The following is a 20,186-nucleotide window of genomic DNA, read 5'->3' as shown; positions in this document are numbered from 1 at the left end:
AGGCAAGATCTGTCTACATCCCACCCTCCCCAGACCCTATAAGTAGCTCTGCTATTTGTGGGATTTACTGGGTATGGTTGTTGTTGTTGGTTTATTTGTATATACATGAAATGAAAACGACACATATGTACTTATGTTGTTTCTTTGTGGAACGTGCAGGACGAAACAATCGTTTTAACTCCTAGTTCTCAAACGGTTAAGCCCTATGTGGCTATAATCAGGGTATTTTTGTTTCCATACTTGTTTTCACTCCCTTTCAGGCAAAAGCTATCACAACATATCATCATAAAGTTATATCCATTTCTACTAAATGTGGCAGGATATTACTATGAAGAAAAATCATGGACTCATGTTGAGTGCACAGATGTTTTTTCGGCCAGAAGACATACAAAGAGAAAAGGATGAAGATTCGTCGTCCCCAATCGGAGCGAGGGAACTGTTTTTAAGTTTCCACAAAAGTGAAGTAGCCGCAGAAGCAGCCATGCACAAGTGTACGGTACACGTTCTTCCTGGACAGTATCCCCTCCCACCTCGAAGAACGTATCCTGGATTTATTGCTCAGGAGGTGTATGACCTTGATTCTAAGAAGCTCTTCAAGCTAGACAACAAGGATTTTGCACCTGATCTGCTGCAGGAAATTGATCTGCTAGTTCAGAAAACCATGTGTCATTTAGGAATATATCGCGGTGGAGGTTATGAATCTGATCAGGAAGATCAAGCGGCCACAGGAATGCCAAAATAAAGATTTTCTTTGTAAGACGAGCGGTTTCAGAGAAGTCTTACCAGTCCCAGTTCTCTTTGATGGTTCTTTGAGTTTCGTACAAGTATTGTATTGTCGTTTCAACTTGGATCTTTTTAAGAACAATAGAAATGCATTTCGTTTTTTTTTTTTCAAAACAAATTGTAGACTGGTGTCCTTTATAAATCAAGAACTAATCTCCAACCAGAAGACCTAAGTAAACGATTATATCATCTTTAAGAGCTAAGTAAAAGCCAAAACTAACCTTGCAGCTTATAGTGAAGCTGGGAGAACACGGACATTCAAAAATGTTGACTCAGCTAAACGATGTGAAATAATGGAAAGAAAACAAATAAACTAGAAGATACGCACAATCTATTAGAGGCATAATCTAGTTGTGAGTACATGAGCAATAATTGATGCTAAAATACCTTAAATACAATAGAGAAGCTAGTTATATTCGATCTAACAACGCGTTTCTCCTTACTGTCTCGCTAAGCTAGATAAAGCCTGATGTCACTTCTTTTACCATGCACTCTTTCACCACTCATATACCAGATAAAGCCGAAACAATCAGGGAACTTCAATTAAGTGTGGAAGATTTGTGTATAAAAATGGATGAATTCAAGTTAGTTAAGCCTTGGACAATCCATCAATAAAAGGGAGTCTGCAAAGTAAAAGTGTTGGAAGAAAACTTGGAAAAAGTAGAACAAAACGTAACAGTTTCGAAACCACTCGTGTAACTACTGTTGTGGTGTTTGTTAGTCTAGAATCCAAAATTCTAAAATCTTAGTAAAAGATACGAATAAATTTGGTTGGGAAATTATGTGGTTTGTAAGCCTTGATAGGAAAAGACGCGTTGGGTATTGAAACATGTGGGTATGGATATTTTTAAGGATTACTTTTGTGGAAGGGGAAAGTTTTAATAACATCAAATGGTGAAGTTCATGTTATTGAATATGTATACTAATACTATATTCCTACCCTAAATAAAAATATCCTAAGTATGGAACAACTATCATGCCAAGGATTCGAAATCACATTCGAAGGTGGAATGTGTTACATCACAAGAACATTTGGCAACAACAAACCAATTTGGAACATGGAAGTTGCTACTGAAAAGCATGAAGAATGATGGGAAGATGTGAAAAGATTGGAAGACGTGTTGTGGAAGCATTTCGAACAGATGGAACTAGAAGATCAGAACGATCTGGAGTGGAAAAATAAAGGGAAGAATCATATTATTTTTCCTAAACTAGTCTCATTTATTGATGATTCCTAAATTTAATACAAGCTGATGTTAAAGTTGAATCCCAGAAGGAGGAATTCGACAAAGAGTTTGATCTTCTGGTATAGAATGTTTTAAAGGAATTTATGAGGTTTAGAACCTCTTTCTGGATACGACCAGTCTATAAAAATTGTGAAAGATTAAATTTATTAAACCACTATTTGGTAGTTTAGATGGGTGGAGGATACAAGCAAGTGAAAGACAAAAACCTATGGGGTAGCATCTGCTACGTTATAAAGATGTGTGGCATCTTGAAGATCAATTACCTTCGTTATACTGAAATGTTGGAGTGGTACCATGTCAAATAAAAAGGCAACAAAGTGAGAATAGAAGCCGGGGAAACAAGTGGATCAAGTTTCAAATGATGCAAGATGCAAGATGGTCCGGCCACAAACCAAAAGTAAAGTCGAAAGAAGTTATGATGCCACAATTAGGGGCGTGAATGTTAGAAAGATAATTATGGCACATGTTAACTAAATCTATGTTTAGTATGTGATTCCAGCCAAAATAGGAGGTTATGACGATTGGACTATTAACTGCCAAATGTCTAAGTATAAATAGCAATGTAATTTGTCATTTGTACATATCAATAAAAAAAAGTGTCAATCTCTCTCTCTCAGTTTTGTTTCTATTATCTGTCAAAACCTCACCAAATTACAATCTAATAGAGGAAATTGCAGTCATTGGGAGGTTGATCTAGAAATAGTTGATATGTTAAAACTTGGCCTAATCATTTTCCAGTTTTCGAATGTACTTGGCCGTTAGCTTAGCTCTTAGCTTCTTACTTTCTTGTTGGACTAGTGCTAATACCCGCGAACTTTGCGAGTTTGACAAAATAATGTGTTTTCGAGGTATTGACAAAGAACATTACACGTTTATGATGATCATAATAAAATTCTCCGAAAGAAATTATTATGGAACTTTTATGTTCATAAAGTAAATAAAACAACCAATGTACAATGAAATGAAAAGATAAATAAATGATGAAATTAAGGTTGAGGGTATAGTCAATCATATTATGTCATGTCAACTCCGCATTCCACTCCCCATTTTGCACTCAATCAGGGGGTATGGTCAATCACCCTAGGGTGTTTGAGTTATATATTTTTTATTTTTTAAAAATTATAAACTATGCATAAATAAATAAAACATATTTTAAACTAAATAAAAAAACACATTACATTTAAAACTAAAAAAAACACATTACATTTAAAACTAAAAAATTAAACCATAAAATAAACCTGATATTTTAAACTAATATCTAGAAATTGCATGGCCAATTATATTTTTTTGCGATATCTCGTTTCTCGCGAGAATAAATGGGAACATCTCGGGTGGAGCATGGTCGTGTGGCTCAGTAAATGTCTTCAAATCCCGATCATACATAAGTTGTTTCACCGCCTCGCGTTGTTTCGCCGCTAACGGTATGGTGTCTTCCTCGCGTTTCTTTGGTATATTCGTCAACTCTATCGCGCGTGCTTTTTTTCTTCTTTCATAAGAGTGTATTGCATGAGCTTCTCGGCGAGGGCCTCTTGGCTATCGTTTGATGATGTTGCGGGCCTCTTGTCTTTCCTTTTTTATCTTGTTGGTGACGGGTCTACGTTTATGTCTGGTATATCGATCGGTGACTCAATTCCCGGTGTACCCGAATAGGGCGACTTTCTTTTCTGTCCCGAACTTCCACTATCTTCACCCAACAATGGTACCGTTGCCCATTTGTCATGTTTACGAACGACCTCCCATGCCTCAGTATGTTGAAAACCACTCGGATATTTTTTTTTTTTTGAAATCACTTAAAGCCCTATTCATGACGTCGAGGTCGCTAACCCCACTACCATGAATACGATCCTACATAGATAACAAATATAAAGTAAAAAAAAATTGAACATAAACAATGTTATGGAAAATATTTTTTAAATGTTATGGAAAATTAAACACATTACAAATAAAATATTACCGCTTGTTGCCAAAGACCGTTGAAGTGGTTTATCTTAGTCAATATAGGGATCCATTTTGAACGTATTTGATGAACCGTTCGAGTACTTCCACCGACCGTTTCGTTGTAATGGGCGAGAACTTTTCTCCAAAAATTGTCCCCTTTTTGTGCATTTCCTTGTTTCTTGTTTAAAGAACAATGAACCCATGCCTTGGCTAAGGCCTCTTTATGTGTTTTCGCCCAACTTTGACGCTCCGCCTTGACTCCTTTTTGTTTCAGGTCACTTGCTTCACCAATACCATCCTCTTCATCCTTATATTCTTCTTCGTCCTCGCCAATATCTACATCCAAATGTTGTATTTCGGGGACAACCTCTAAATCATCATAGATAGGAAGTGGGCGCTCGACATTCTCTCTTGGTGATTGAATCGGCGGGGTCCTAAATCCAAATGGATCGAACTCGTTTGTGAAGTTTGGGTGTGAAAATATTTGTGGTGGAAAAGTAGGTTGGGTGAAAAAAGATGGTTGTGAAGTTTGAGGGTAAAAAAATTGAGGTTGAGTGGTTGGTGAATATCCGTAGGAGGTTTGAGCTGGTGCACTTGGACCTCTAAAATCACCTTGTCTCGTTTGCGAAACTTTTTTTCTTGAATCCGATCCTCGGCTAGCGGAACCTTTTTTCTTGGGTTCACCTTTGTTTTGTTTATCCATGGTGTTTGTGGGTCTATAAATTTGATCGGAAAAGACGCGTGTGGAAACAAAGATATGTTTAACTCTTTAAGAAACTCGTTGGGTATTGAAACATGTGGGTATGGATATTTTTAAGGATTACTTTTGTGGAAGGGGCAAGTTTTAATAACATCAAAAGGTGAAGATCATGTTATTGAATATGTATACTATATTCCTACCTTAAATAAAAATATCCTAAGTATGGAAAAACTATCATGCCAAGGATTCGAAATCACATTCGAAGGTGAAATGTGTTACATCACAAGAACATTTGGCAACAACAAACCAATTTGGAATATGGAAGTTGCTACTAATTATGATGCTACAATTAGGGGCGTGAATGTTAGAAAGATAATTATGGCATCATGTTAACTAAATCTATGTTTAGTATGTAATTATGTAGTATTATTATTGTCGTTAGAATAAGCGGGTATAGGAAATAGATTGGCAATAGTGTCGGTTGGATTCCCGCCAAAATAGGAGGTTAAGGTTATGACGATTGCACTATTAACCGCCAAATGTCTAAGTATAAATAGCAATATAATGTGTCATTTGTACATATCAATAAAAAGAAATTTAGTGTCAATCTCTCTCTCTCTCTCTCCATTTTGTTTCTATTATCTGTCAAAACCTCACCAAATTACAATCTAACAGGGAGAAATTGCAGTTATTGCGAGGTTGATCTAGAAATAGTTAATATGTTAAAACTTGGCCTAATCATTTTCCAGTTTTCGAATGTACTTGGCCGTTAGCTTAGCTCTTAGCTTCTTACTTTCTTGTTGTACTAGTGCTAATACCCGCTAACTTCATGGGTTTGACAAAATAATATTTTTTCGAGGTATTGACAAAGAAGTATACGTTTATGATGATCATAATGAAATTCTCCAAAAGAAATTATTATGGAACTTTCATGCTCATAAAGTAAATAAAACAACCAATGTACAATAAAATGAAAAGATAAAGAAATGATGAAATTACGTTTAAATTGTTACCCTATTTCAAAACCTAAATTAAAAATATAGAAGCTAAACTAATGAGTGGATTTTTGCATGAAATGTCATAGTTCCAAACTTCCATTCTTGGCTGCCAAAAAAGCCATTTTCCACTTCATGTGTACCTTCTAGAGCTTCTTATCTCAAATTACAAACTTCCTTTCAGATTCATGAAGAAATTGGCTACGAAGAAAGCCAATTTCCAATTCACATGTAGCTTCAAGAGCTTCTTGTCTCAGATTCTACAATACATCAACCTATGTCCACCACATCCCACCAATAAAAGAACCATACATCATCCAAACACTATTTCTTTTCGTCCATTTTATTATAATTGACTATATAATTATTAATATTCAACATCACAAATTCAAACATCCTTAAAAGCTCCCCTATCTTCGGAAGAATTGTTTTGTGGATCCAACTTGATATGTTTGGGTGGGGACATGATGCTGCTGAAGAATAGCAAGTGGTGTACTCAATGGAACCATATGAATAAGATTGTCTGACAAAAGGTAGACAAACCTGATCATCATCAAAAGATTAAACAAAGCATAATGAAAAATGATAATATATTAATTAATTCTATTCTTTACCGGATAGCAATATATCAATTCTAAAGTAGAATCTAATGGCAATTTAACAAACCAATCATGTTACCATAGTATTGTGGTGTCCAAGTCTTAAATATATTTTTTTTCAACTAATTGATCTGTATCATCATTTCTTCATATGTTCTAAGTCTTAAATATAGTTTTTCAACTAGTTGATCCTTTTAATCATTTCTTCATATGTCTCTTTACAATACGAAAAACCAATTAATAATCAATGGAGAAAATAAAAATCTTAAACATCTCATCATTGTGGACCAATTAGAAGAATGGAATGGTTTTTTTAGTATGTAGTATTATTATAGATATATAATCCATGCAAACAAAAATACATACATGTAAGAAAGAGTACGTATACATTTAAACTATAAAAAAGGTTGTAGAGAGCACCTTACTTTGGTAGAAAAGCACCCACTTCGTTTCCTCTCTTCGTTTCATCTTCACACCGGCGAAGAGCTGGAAAACAAATGCAAAGAAGAATAAAAAAGACATCAAAACATGGCAAGAAGAAAAAAAGAAAAGGGCTAAATCGAAGACATGAAAGAGGATTGGAAGTCCCAACTGCATTCTTTGTGCTTGTATATATGAATAATCCAACCAAGCAAAGGTGAATGATCTCTACAACCAAATCAAATGGCCGTTTCACCTACTTGAAAATTATGGTGTGTCGCTCCTTCCAAATACTTGTTAGTACCTGCTGATATGAACAAGAAAGCAGAAACAGAAACAGTAAACTAAACGAGACAGAAACAATGAATCGGGCTTGTGTTTGACACAATTCCCTTAAATAGATTCGCGGTCTGTTCCCAGGGTACGCCGGTTCGAAGCAGCAACAGCGCACTGTCGGACTTACCTGAAAAGAAACATGAGAGATGTTGTATAGATTGAGAAAGGAAAAGATGAGATGTTGTTGGTGTGTTTCAACTGTGTTGGTATGATCTGGTTTTATAGTCACAGAATTCATAACCGAATTCTGGACATTATTGCAACCAATTAAAACCAAATAATGGTCATTAGTACAGTTTTAAAACTGAAACTCAATAATGATTGATCATTTCGGTTTAAAACTCATTAATAGGACCAAGTGAGCCCGGGTTTTCGGAGCTGCATTCGTGTCCGCAGGACGTGCGGGAACGCACGAGTTCAACCAAATTTCAGTTCCGAAACTCAATTTTTTTGCATCCCCCGCGTGCGCGCGGGTAGGACTTGTGGTAAACATGTCATAAGACTTCAAAGGCTTGGTTAAGGTTTCACCTTATAAATAGTCTATCCTTTTGTTCCCACACCAATGTGGGACAGACAAAGTGGTTTTACCACTTGAGACTTTCCATTCACACCAAAACTTCCAACAATACTCTATACGGACTTGTAGGTAATCCACAACAATATCTTTCTCTTCAAACCCTCAATATAATATAACTTTTCATAATGCATTTTCTACTTTCATATATTGCAATTTTGATCCCTCGTCTTTTATATAAACTCTCGGTTTCGTTTAAGCTCGTTTATTATTCTTTTTCGCACCAAGACCTACAAATACACAATCTTATAAAATAAAATAAAATAAAAGCTATAAAGTAATAAAAATGACTCTAAAACTACATAAAAATAATACATTTACACAGTTTAAATGTGTGTGTTTTACTACATATCAGTTGCGTTAAGAAATGAAAGAAAAGAAGCTCTCACCTCAGGACTAGTGTTTCAAAACTCAAATATTAATTAATTGATTTTTAGGTTAACTTTATAGGGTTATGATATAATAGGAAGTTTATTTGAGTAGGAAGCCTAGGAAGTAATCTTGACCATCCATTTATTTAATCAAGAGTTAAGATTAAATGAGTGAAAACACCTAAAAATGCGTTTTTACCTAAAACGCAATGACTAAAAACACTTCAAAAATGTGTTTTCTTATAAAACGCAATGGCCAGAAAACACATAAAACTCTTTTATTTCTAAAACGCAATGGAAACATAAAACTGTCTGTGAATTGTCTGAACCAGAGAGTAGCAAATCAAAAATTGTCTGAATTGTCTACGAATTATTGTCTTCGAAATAAGCCAGTTTCTCGAAAATTAATTTTTCTGATGCATTTTTATTAAAGCAATTTAATCGACCCGAGCCAGGGGCTAACGCCCCTTGGACCCTGCTACCAGGGGCGCTACCCCCGGACCCCCGCCAAGATCGTAAAACGTAACGCAATGACTAAATAAAAAACCCAGATCGTAAAAATGAAATTAAAGAATTTCTTACATAGATCAAAGCCGATTTCTTCAACGATTAACGGAATTTGAATGATAGAAACACTTATCAGCGATCGAATCGAACGGATCGAGTGATTATCTTCAAAATCACGGGAAAAAACGAGATTTTGAATGAAATTAAACTGGGTTTTCTTCAAAAAAAAAAAAAAAAGAAAGAAAAACCTGAAGAACACATTGATCGGGTGTTTGAATCATTGACTAATGACGAAAATCACACTATAATGTAGTGATTATTGAGATAGTGAGTGAAGAAAAGGTTGAAGATGGTGGGTTTTGAAGTTACTAGGGAGAAGAATGAAGAAGAAAGGATACGAATGACTAAAATACCCTTTCTCTTTATTTTAAATTTTGCCGCATGTCATAATCATATTACTTCATATCCTTTCTAGCCAAAATAAACTTTCTATTTGATTCTCACCCTAACTTTATAAATTTCATTGCTTGAATTCCACATTTAGTACTAGTGGGCCATTTAAGTTGGGGTAAAAAAATCTAGTCAAACTATTTGGATTTTTGGGTGGAAAGAGTTGGGCCTCTTGTATTATAAAAATGAAAGTTGGACTGCCATTTTAAAGATCCGAATTGTAAATAGATGATGGGCCGAGATTCAATACAAATGATATTCGACTTAGTTTTTTTTTTTTTTTTTTTTTTCAAATGCAAGTTTTTGATTCAAGAAGAATAGCAAAGAAATTAGGGGTATTTAACCGATTCTTTTGCAGATAATTATTTTATAGTTTATAGAATACAATATTGAACGGAAACTTAGTATAATAGGGCGGATAGGGCCCAGTTTTTTTAATCTTTTCTTATCTTACCTTACCGAAAACCTCTTTTTTTTAACATTCTCAGAGATATCCCTGATAGCCTCGCATCTAATGGCTAAAGGCCAAAAGATGTGGTTGTTGACCCATATCTTTTACAATTTCCCTATATATATAGGGCTCGGTTCAAACGAGAACCACAACAAGTTGTGAGAACCGTGAGAACTTTTTTTCCCGCGCGAGTTGAGCCAAATTTTTTGTATAAACGTAGATGAAAATATTATAAACACATCTGTAAAAAAAATTGTCGAATCGGTAATTTTGACTGATGCAAGCTTTTTTGCCCGCTAGTGTAAATTTTGTACGAAGATAATATTTTTTTACACCTAATGTAAACGTGGGTATGCGACATTTTTAAAAAAAAAATTGCTGAAAGAAATGAGTTTTTTATGACTTGTGTGAAAAAAAAATCGAAAAACCCTTTTGGATGGCCTAATTCTTACGGTTTTCACAACTCAATGTGATTCTCATTTTAACACATCCCTATACACACACACACATGATAGGGTTCATGCGAGAACCAACTTTAGGGCAAAAACCATAAGAACCAATGTGAACACAACCGAAATAAACCCAAAACAAACACCCCCCCCCCACCCAAGTTAAATGCTAAAAACTAAACCCTAAACACCAAAACTAAATGCTAAAAATGTTTTTTTTATCAGTTAAATCACGACTTTCTATAAAAATATATATATATATATATATATATATATATATATATATATATATATATATATATATTAACAAAAAGTTCCGAGTTTAATGGAAAAAAATTTTAAAAGAAACTTTTTTAATTAGTTTTGGTTGTGTTCACACTGAATCTCGTAATAAATGCTGATTTCTAAATGATCTTCACCCTATATATATTATTTTCCCAAAATTACGCAAATCCCCAACTTTCACCATTTTGCCAATAACACTCCCAACTTGCTGATTGTACCACGTCACTCCTAACTTTCAGCTTATTTTCCTCTAGAACTCATAAACTATAAACTAACTGAACCATAACTCAGTTAGTTATTTGTTGATGTGGCATATGACATAGCATTTTTGTTGACGTAGCCTCGGACATGACAATTTTTAGCTAACATAGCTCTTTTTTTATGACGCGGCTTTTTGATTACGTGATATTAGATGTGGCAATTGCTTAGTGACGTGGCATTTGACGTCAGCTAACTGAGTTAGTGTTCAGTTAGTTTGGGAGCCACAAAGAGAAATAAGTTGAAAGTTGTAGTGGCATGGCATAATTCTTAAGTTAGGAGTGTTATCGGCCAAATTATGAAAGTTGAATTTATTTAAATCCGATATCCCTGTCCCTTATATAAAATATAAAATGCTCTATCTCATTCCCTCTAAGAGCATTCACATCCAACTCCTAAAAATATACATACATTCCACTAAAAAACATCTCCTATATCAATATATTTCCACTAAAAACAAATATTTTTTCTCTCATTTTCAATTAAATAATATTTTTATACCTTTATCATTACATTTTTCTCTCTTCTTCACTCACAACCAATTTCAATATATATTAAAAAATTATAGTGGGTTAACTGTGTCCCACCAAATATACAGATAAACAGTAACATTTTCTCTCTCCTCCAATTACAACCACTTTTTATACTCTTTATATTTTAAAAAACCCCCACAATTCCCAATTGAATGCTCTAACTCCTCCCTGAAAAAACAACATACAAATTTTCCATATGCTCTGTCCCTCGTTATTAGCAATACTCACTACCTATTTCCTAAAGGTGTCATCACAATTGCAATGAGTAATTGAGTATTCCAAATCGATCTCCCCTCGAAGGTTTACATTCTCACTTATGTATGGACACACAAATAATTGCTTACAAAGGGGGTGTTTGGCTTAGCTTTTTGAAACAACTTATTGACTTTTTCAAGTCAATAAGTCAAAATAATGTTTTGACAAATGAAATAGACTTTTTGAAACATCTTTTTGTATAAGGTGGAAAAGTAAAAATGAACTTTTCCACTTTATACAAAAAATTGTTTCAAAATCCCAGTTACTCATAAACCTTAAGGTTTGCTTTATTCATGAGTTGCAATACAGCTGTTTGATGAAATGTTAACTTGATGGATTCAAATGGCATGCATAACAAAACTAATTTGTGGTTTTTTGCAGAGTTGGAGTTCAAACACCTCAGTGCGCGGACCGATATCCTCTAGTGATAGGAAAATACAAAAAAATGATGTGAAACATAAGATGGTAAGTGTCAAGATGTGATGACAATATCCTGTTGTGATGAGTGATGACCAATATCATGTGATGAGAAATGATAAGTGTCAAAATGATAGTATGCTAAAAATGAAATGGGTCTAATGGATAAAAATATATATAGTGAACTAAAATGTTACGGATCAAACTAAAAAAGCTGAAACATACATCACCATATGTAAAGGAATTATTCATCAGTCGATGGTCGCTTTTACAAACAATGAACTAAAAGACAGGTTTAAAAACTCGACAGAACTGAAGATAAAATATAATCTAGCATCTGCACAATTCAAATCGGTTATATTCTGTAAATTCTCCTTGTCTGTTTCAATGTGGGACTTCCCATGAATCATATTCGGAACCGATTATGAGCTTTTTTGTGGTTCAGGTATGCTATGTTTAGGTTTGGGAACGGGTTCGGGTACCCACCCATACGAGGGCATTTGTAACGGTTTGTTGTTGCTACATAAATAATAACTAAAAATGAATATAAAAACATTAGTATATAAAAATATACACACATATATATATACACAAATTGTTATATAAACATTTTTTTGAAAACTAACCATATTTACATAACCGCCTTGAAAAGATTTTAATTTTCCGTTAGAAGTGGAAGTTCGTAATAGCATTTATAAATCCAAAATAACAAACAAATTGCTATAACACTAACAAATGTAACTAAATTAATCATAAATATAAGAGTAAATGGGATGGCTACCAATTGTGGACGACAAGATGAAGTGAGCATGGTATCATCATGTATTTTTGGCGAGGCGTCTCTACGACTATGTGACACACGACTCGTGTCCATTATTGGGGCACTAGGTGACATGCTTGGTGTCCCTTGGTTTAAAAGCTACAATTTATAAAAAAAAAAAAAAACAAATATTATAGCAAGTATTGATATACTAAAATATATTTATATTATTATAATATATAAACAAAAATATACCCTTGTAGCATATCTTAGTCATTGAACGATTTGATATACCAAATCTTCAACCAATGCAACTTCACTCGTTTTGGCAACTATATAGACTTCCAACTTCTTATGTTTATCAACCATATCATCCACTTCCACCTTGACATAACCCTCCATTATTGGGATACAATATACCTGAGAATTTGTGTAACCTGTTCGAGCTTGAAAAAATATGCCCTTATGCCTTAACGAAATTGGGTATTGGGCTCACTAAAGGTCTAAACCTAATGCCAAAGGGGTTAATAACTAATCTAAACCATAAGAATAGTTTTGTAAGGGGGCTTATGTTGGTGTTTGTATGAATGTACCCTATTAAAAAATAGAGTTAATTACTGTTTTCGTCCATGCGGTTTGTCAAAAATCACTATTTCAGTCCATTAGTTTAAAATTTACGATTTCAGTCCCTGTGGTTTCACTTTCGTAACCATTTCAGTCCCTGTGGTTTCACTTTCGTAACCATTTCAATCCATTGTTCTGTTAAGTACAGGGACTGAAATGGTTTCGAGGTGGACTGAAATGGTTACGAAAATGAAACCACAGGGACTAAAATCGCAATTTTTAAACTAATGGACTGAAATAGTGATTTTTGACAAACCACAGGGACGAAAACAGTAATTAACTCTAAAAAATATTTTACATATACATATCGGGTTTTTTCCTAAAAAAAACGTGCCCCTTGAAATATCGGCCGTGGTCGGTGGTCCTCCCCGCCCACCCCCAGAGCCGGTAATGTTAGTCAACCTAAACCAACCCATTATGGATGTTGGATGATCATACAAAAAAATACCCTTTTCGTTTTCAACACCTAGCTGACCCACCAACACAGAGAAATGAAGATTAAATCGCAGACCTAAGGCGGTAAGGAAGCTGACTGAGAAGGAGAAGTTGGGCAAGCCTTGTAAAATAGATTTATCCTTTCCACAAAGTAAATGATCTCCAGCCTTAGAACCCTTTCCAACAATCTCTCGGATAGTTGCTAACTGAATTACATTAGCCAAACATGTAACAACAATTTGATAATTTCAATTACAAAAGTTAAAAAATTCAATTTAACACTAAACTTGAAAATTCTACTTGAAGTAGGCTTTCAAGATAACGAGAAAGCACATTCCACGGCGTCAGAATAACGTCAAAGTAGCTTGAATCCTCTGCATTTGACCAAGCCGTTGCAGCTGAAGGATGCATACGGATACTCGTAACCTTATATCTACGTGTCCGACTCCCAATGGGCAAATCTGTGGGCCCCATTTCGTGAACGAAATCCTTTTTAAAAAGTTTGTAGCGCGCCTTATAGGATTCTTTGGCATAAAGAAGAGTCTACAAAGAAAATATAGTTCGCCAGATTTGAAAAGGGAATGTCTATGAAATACAAGATTTGAAAAGAAATCAAGTACCCTCCTCATTGATCCCTCCCCAATCATTCTTTCACTTAAATCAAAATACAAATTTGAAAAAAGAAAAATAAAAGGTGAATGTGCATAAAAGATCAGCATAACTACAATAAATGGATCATTTCCAACCGGTCAAATGAATTAAGGCCAAAAGATTCAACCAAAAAAGGCGGTTGAAATCAATTGTATTTCAATGCATAAAACCTCCCTCGTAAATTCATTTTTTTCATATAAGTAGATCACTTTTGTAATCATAATTGGCAGATTAATTAGTTTCAAGAAAGCAAATAGAAAAGTATATACAAACTGGACCGCCACAAACCCATTGTGACCCATTAATCAATGCACCCATCTTGCCACCTCTAGCAAAACCAAAATATAAAAACCGTACACTGTGCTTAGAAGCAATATCCTTGATATGATCATCTGTTGAATGTTGAGATGGTTGAACAACACTGTTTGGGAAAGATAAAGTAGAGATGGTTAAACGAAACTGTTGAAAATCAACTGTTGGTGTCTTTTATTTTTCCAAACACTTTTCCCAGACGTCCACATAGTTAAACGATTCGAAGTGTTTTGAAAGTGTATCAATGAATGCCTCATCTACTCGTGAAGCATGGTCAAACACTTGTCTGAAAAATGTTTTTTGTACTTGAACTTATAAGCACGTATGATCAACTCATGTACGCGAGAATGAAATCCCATGTAACCCTACAACAAAAGACATCATAAACGAGGCACACCAAACAAACAAACAAATAATAAGGATCACAAGAATATGAACCTTCAGTAATAATAAGATAATAAGTCACGAACATGATACAACAACACAGTTTCAGGGGGTTGTTTTTGGTTCGACCATAACGCCAAAGCTTTCTCAATATCTTCAATAAAAAGCTTTTAATACAAGATAAAAGACTTGATAAAATGTATAAGCAGCAAGATAGTCCAGGGGTTAAGCAAAAATTAATTGATACGTAACATTTTAAATTACGGGTGACCCATCAACACAGATTTGCCAATTTTATTAATTACGACTAGAAAACCAATAATGTTAAAATACGAACCTGAATCTTTGAACAAAGACGATTTAGATGGTTGTAAGCATTAAAAAAAGACTCAAAAACTTTCAACCCGTTTTTTAGCTAACTTTTTTCTATTGGTCCATTTGAGATAAAGCATAACCAGTACCAAGTAAAAGGTTCAAAATCAGTGGTAAAGCTTGAGATTTCCGACTGGTGGCTCGAAAACGTATATACCCAAAAATTTCTATAAAATCGGAGGGTCAAAATCATGTATACCCAAAAATTTCTATACGAAAACTACATACTCTCCACAACTGAGCGAGAAGTTCGGGGGGTCGGCCGCCTCCTCCCGCCCCCACTATGCTACGCCCATGTTCAAAATTGTCACTTCCTTATTATGATATACTACTAGTATATGAACACAAGCGTAAATATTCAGATCTGCTATGGGGTAGTACCTTCGAGTTTGGTCTTGCCTCTTGGTTACAGAATGTGCGTAAGCAATGAGCCTCGGCTAGCGTATTACAAACTGAACCATAGTCATTCTTGTTCTCACTCTGGATTGGTAGATACATAATATTAGAGTGGTAAACTCAAATATATTAAAAAAGATAAGAAACTAAAATTCAAAGGTAACTCACCATCACCATAGTCTCTTTTGCTTTATATAAAGATTGAAGACACTCGTTTAGATCTACATATCCAGATTCTCCTGATCCCCTCACTTTTGCAATTCGAATCATGTTTATATGCACAACACTATCTTCTTCATCGTAAACAACTTGTGATAGAATTTTTAAGATGGTCTTTCGCATTGTTTGACTTCTGTTTTGACGAAGCAACCTTATTTTCCTGTAAGCTCCAAGCTCCTGAAACAAGAAATATGTCTCAATAGCTATATTCTTTAAATTAACATAAGAACATATCACATATGTATAAATGAAAAGAGAAAGTGTGAGAGATACCTGCTCTAATAACAAACCAAGATTTTCTTTGACATTTCTAAATCTGACACTCGATAATAGAACTTTTTGCTCATCAACTTCTTTACATATTATCTGCAAACAAAACAAATCAGATAACAAAGGTAATGCAAGATAGATACAAAGGCATGGTTGTGTATTTAGAGATTTATAATATATACATATATACAAACAGCCCGTATAATATGCTGGTCTATAGCCTAGTATCATATATATACACACATCTCCTTAAGGATTTGTAAGGAGATGACGTGGCAGCTAATTAGGCAGCTAAACGTCTTTAAGACCATGGGGTATGGTTGGGCTTCGGTTGGGGCTTGGGTTCAGCTTTTTTTTAATATATATATATATATATATATATATATATATATATATATATATATATATATATAGGGTTGGGCTATATAGGAAACCCTATCTATATAGAAAACCCAACCTCCCAACATTTTTTTTGAAAAAAATAACACATGTAATATACATGTTTTTAAGACTTTTGGGCCAAAAAAATCAAAAAAGCGCCGAAGGGATAATTTAAAAAAAAATCAGCAATTTCTGTCTTTTTTGCCTAACACATGTTAGGCACTGAAATTTGTTTTTTTTTTTTTAAATCCCTTCGGCGCTTTTTTGTTTTTTTTTGGCCCAAAACACTCTAAAACATGTATATTACATGTGTAATTTTTTTCAAAAAAAAAATGTCGGGAGGTTGGGTAAAAATGGGGGGAGATTTGGGTTTCCAGAGTTTCTACCTAAATGAGGGTTTTCTATCTAGCATTGTCCTATATATATATATAACCATTCACAGCCCGCCATGTCAGTTGCTCCCCCGCCCCACGCCCGGCTTGAAAGCCAAGCCCCAAGGGGCCACGCCCCAACCCAAGCCCACCCGGGGTGGTGCCTTGGGCGTTTTCTCCCAACCCACGCCCAAACTCCCGCCCCATACCCCATGGCCTAACATTGAAGATAGTCTAAGACCTTCCTTAGTGGAAGGTGATATAACGCCACCATAGTGCCCTATGGTGCCTCCCCACACCGCCCCAAGGGGCGCTATAGCCAGTGAACCCGGATCCCTTACGAAAATTATAACGAGTTGAACAATTTGCCTCTCTCACACACGCATATATATACATACATATATAACCTCATATCTACATAATCCTCCACTACACACATGTTATATAACCCCTGTAACCTTCACATTTCACTTCACTTTTTTTGTCATTTGTCACGAAACCCCAAATAAAAGGTGTTAGCACTACAAGTTAATATAGGCCTAATGAAATAAGAATCTGGGCACACGGGCAATACAAACAAGAATCGGAACCACATACAACTTTTATACCCTCAACCGTATCAAATGTTGAACCCAAACATATAAATAATGAAATTTATCTAAAAGAAGATTTTTACCTTCAGATTTAAACAGAAAAACCACGATCGAAAACTAAAACAACTGGAGAGAGGTAAAACCATCTCTAAGATCCCATCCATCCAGAAGATCCATTTTAAATCCAAACCCAAAATTAATGAATGAAACTTCGATGAAACAAAATGATTTGCAGACCAAGAGATCAAAACTTCAGAAAGATTGTGAAAAGAATAAGTAAATAGAATAAGATATAATACAATGGCTGCTGCTGCTGCTACATGACGGCTGCTAGGGTGAAAACAAGACCTAAATGTGTGTGTGTTCGAGAAGTGGCGCAAGTGAACCATTTATTTAGGGTAAATCACTAGCAGAAAATTACAAAATTGACCCTAATGAAGATGAGTGGATGATTTGGTAAAAGTTTTATGGCAGAATAAAGAAAAAAAACATACTAATGTTTTTTTTATGCCATAAAACTTATTTCTTAATTCCCTACTAGTGATTTATTAGAAAATCGGGTAGTGGTGTAGTGGTTGAGTACTTGAGTAAAGATTTGGTGTTTCTTGTGACCGAGGTTCGACTCTCACCCTCCCTATTATTTTCTGCGGTATCTAGGTGAAGCGCGAATACAGGTGGCGTCGGTTCATCTTGGATGGGAGGCAAGATTTTACCGATTATTTCACTGTCGTGCCTTCGGGTGGGTGGAGGTCGGGTTTCCGCGCATCTGGGAGAGCCAAGAGGCTGGCGGTGGTCGAACAATCGACCTTACCCTTTCATCTGTCGCTATGTGTTTCATCTCCGAAGTTAGTATACTTTTTGCTACTTGTGTTTGCACATAGGCAAGGCCGGTCACCTCGTGCCGTCGCCCGAGGCCCAAATTTTGAAAGGGCCCGAAAGGTTTGCACACCATCCGGGTCGCCGTTTACCATGATTTTTTTTTACAACAAGATGTGTATATTATAAACACATCTGTAAAAAAAATTTAAATGCCCCCCCCCCCCCCGAGGGGTAGTTTTTTACACCACAAGTTTGGTGAAAAAAAAAAAAGAAAAAAAAAACACCAAACTTGTGGTGTAAAAAACTACCCCCTCGGGAGGGGGGGGGTTTATTTTTTTTTTTTTACAGTTGTGTTTATAATATACACATGTAGTTGTAAAAAAAAATCATGGTAAACGGCGACCCGGATGGTGTGTTCTCGCGGTTCTTACAACTCAGGGTGGTTTTTATTCTAGCAGCCCCCTATATATATATATAGGGTAATGCTAGACAAAAAACCCTAAAATTCTTAGAAAACTCTGGAAACCCAAATCTCCACCCATTTTTACCCAACCTCCCGACATTTTTTTTTTGAAAAAAATTACACATGTAATATACATGTTTTAGAGTGTTTTGGGCCAAAAAAAAAACAAAAAAGCGCTGAAGGGATTTATAAAAAAAAATAAACAAAATTCAGTGCCTAACATGTGTTAGACAAAAATGCTGAAATTTGCTGAATTTTTTTTTATTTTTCTAAAATTATCCATTCAGCGCTTTTTTGATTTTTTTGGCCCAAAGCTCTTAAAAACATGTATATTACATGTGTTATTTTTTTCAAAAAAAAAATGTCGGGAGGTTGGGTTTTCTAGGGTTTTTTATATAGATAGGGTTTTCTATCTAGCCCTACCCTATATATATATATATATATATATATATATTAGGTTAAAACCCCGTTTATGACACGGGTTGCATAAATATAATTTTATATAGTAAATAATAAAAAAAGATATATTTAAAAAAAAACTCGCATATTGCACGTGTTGAATAATATATAATGTCATATGTTAATACAAACACTCATCAAGATTTATCTTTTAAAAATGAACATTGATGTACTATTTACTTATTATAACATTTTACTTTCTTTTTTTTTATTTTGCGTAAATATAAATTTTATATAAAAAATAATAAAATAATATATCTTTAAAAAATTAATATATTGCACGTGTTTAATAAAATATAATGTCATATGTTAACACATACAGTCGTCAAGATTTATATTTTAAAAATGAACTTTAATGTACTATTTACTTATTATAACATTTTACTTTGTTAAATATGTATTCTTAACTATTTTTTTGTTTAAAAATATTATTATTATTTAATATGATCATAATAAAAATAAACGTTTATATTCTTATCTAATTTTTTGTTTAAAATTATTATTATTATTATTATTATTATTATTATTATTATTATTATTATTATTATTATTATTTAATACGATCATAATAAAAACAAATGTTTATCCTTATCTAAATATTTTTCTTGTCTAATATTTTTGTTTAAAATTATTATTATGATATAATATGAGAGATAAATAGGAAAATAAGGTGAGAAATCACTATAAAGTTTTATCCTTATCTAAATATTTATTCTTATCTAATATTTTTGTTTAAAATTATTATTACTATTATTATTATTATTTAATATGAAAGATAAATAGGAAATAAGGTGAAAAAAGCATCAGAAAATGACATGTGTCCAAAAAAGATTTTTATTTATTAGCCCGTGTACTACACGGGTTGCATAAATATAATTTTATATAATATATAATAAAAAGATATATTTTAAAAAAACTCGTATATTGCATATATTGAATAAAAGATAATGTCATATGTTAATACAAACATTCAGCAAGATTTATCTTTTAAAAATGAACATTAATGTACAATTTACTTATTATAACATTCTAATTTGTTTGTTTTATTTTGCATAAATGTAATTTTACATAATAAATAATAAAAAAAATCTTTAAAAAAACTCGTATAT

General features: G+C 34.0%; 1 protein-coding gene across 5 annotated transcripts; it reads right to left on the bottom strand.

Moving 5' to 3' along the window:
• Positions 1 to 12,409: 12,409 nt before the first annotated feature.
• Positions 12,410 to 17,698, bottom strand: LOC110890865 (separase). 5 transcript variants are annotated; one of them, XR_004872747.1, is made up of 8 exons: positions 17,420 to 17,698; positions 15,995 to 16,087; positions 15,671 to 15,898; positions 14,396 to 15,586; positions 13,675 to 13,930; positions 13,401 to 13,593; positions 12,584 to 12,765; positions 12,410 to 12,487 (listed from the first exon to the last, which is right to left on the bottom strand). XR_004872747.1 is itself a non-coding variant. In XM_035980011.1 (6 exons), the coding sequence occupies exons 1-6, from the start codon at positions 17,498 to 17,500 to the stop codon at positions 14,684 to 14,686; spliced, it is 633 nt and encodes a 210-aa protein (XP_035835904.1). In that variant the 5' UTR covers positions 17,501 to 17,692; the 3' UTR covers positions 14,214 to 14,683. The 5 variants fall into 5 exon arrangements, 3 of the variants coding, with proteins under 3 accessions (XP_035835904.1, XP_035835903.1, XP_021994208.1); XR_004872745.1 differs by having other exon boundaries at positions 13,401 to 13,930; positions 14,396 to 14,888; positions 15,488 to 15,586; positions 17,420 to 17,692; XM_035980011.1 differs by lacking the exons at positions 12,410 to 12,487; positions 12,584 to 12,765; positions 13,401 to 13,593; positions 13,675 to 13,930 and having other exon boundaries at positions 14,214 to 14,715; positions 14,789 to 14,888; positions 15,488 to 15,586; positions 17,420 to 17,692.
• Positions 17,699 to 20,186: the final 2,488 nt, after the last annotated feature.

This window comes from Helianthus annuus, chromosome 11 (genome assembly GCF_002127325.2).
Source record: "Helianthus annuus cultivar XRQ/B chromosome 11, HanXRQr2.0-SUNRISE, whole genome shotgun sequence".
NCBI classification, from domain to species: Eukaryota; Viridiplantae; Streptophyta; class Magnoliopsida; order Asterales; family Asteraceae; genus Helianthus; species Helianthus annuus.
The sequence above is the reverse complement of the archived record's forward strand: the minus strand, read 5'-3'. Positions and strand labels throughout refer to the sequence as shown.

Bases quoted from the DNA above. Each gene is read 5' to 3' on its own strand.
- LOC110890865 (XM_035980010.1), bottom strand. From the start codon at position 17,500: ATGGATGGGATCTTAGAGATGGTTTTACCTCTCTCCAGTTGTTTTAGT. The intron at 16,088-17,419 runs GTAAAAATCTTC...TTTTGTTTGCAG, and splicing joins TTTTCTGTTTAAATCTGAAG to ATAATATGTAAAGAAGTTGA. The intron at 14,889-15,487 runs GTACTACCCCAT...TTTTTATTGAAG, and splicing joins AGGCAAGACCAAACTCGAAG to ATATTGAGAAAGCTTTGGCG.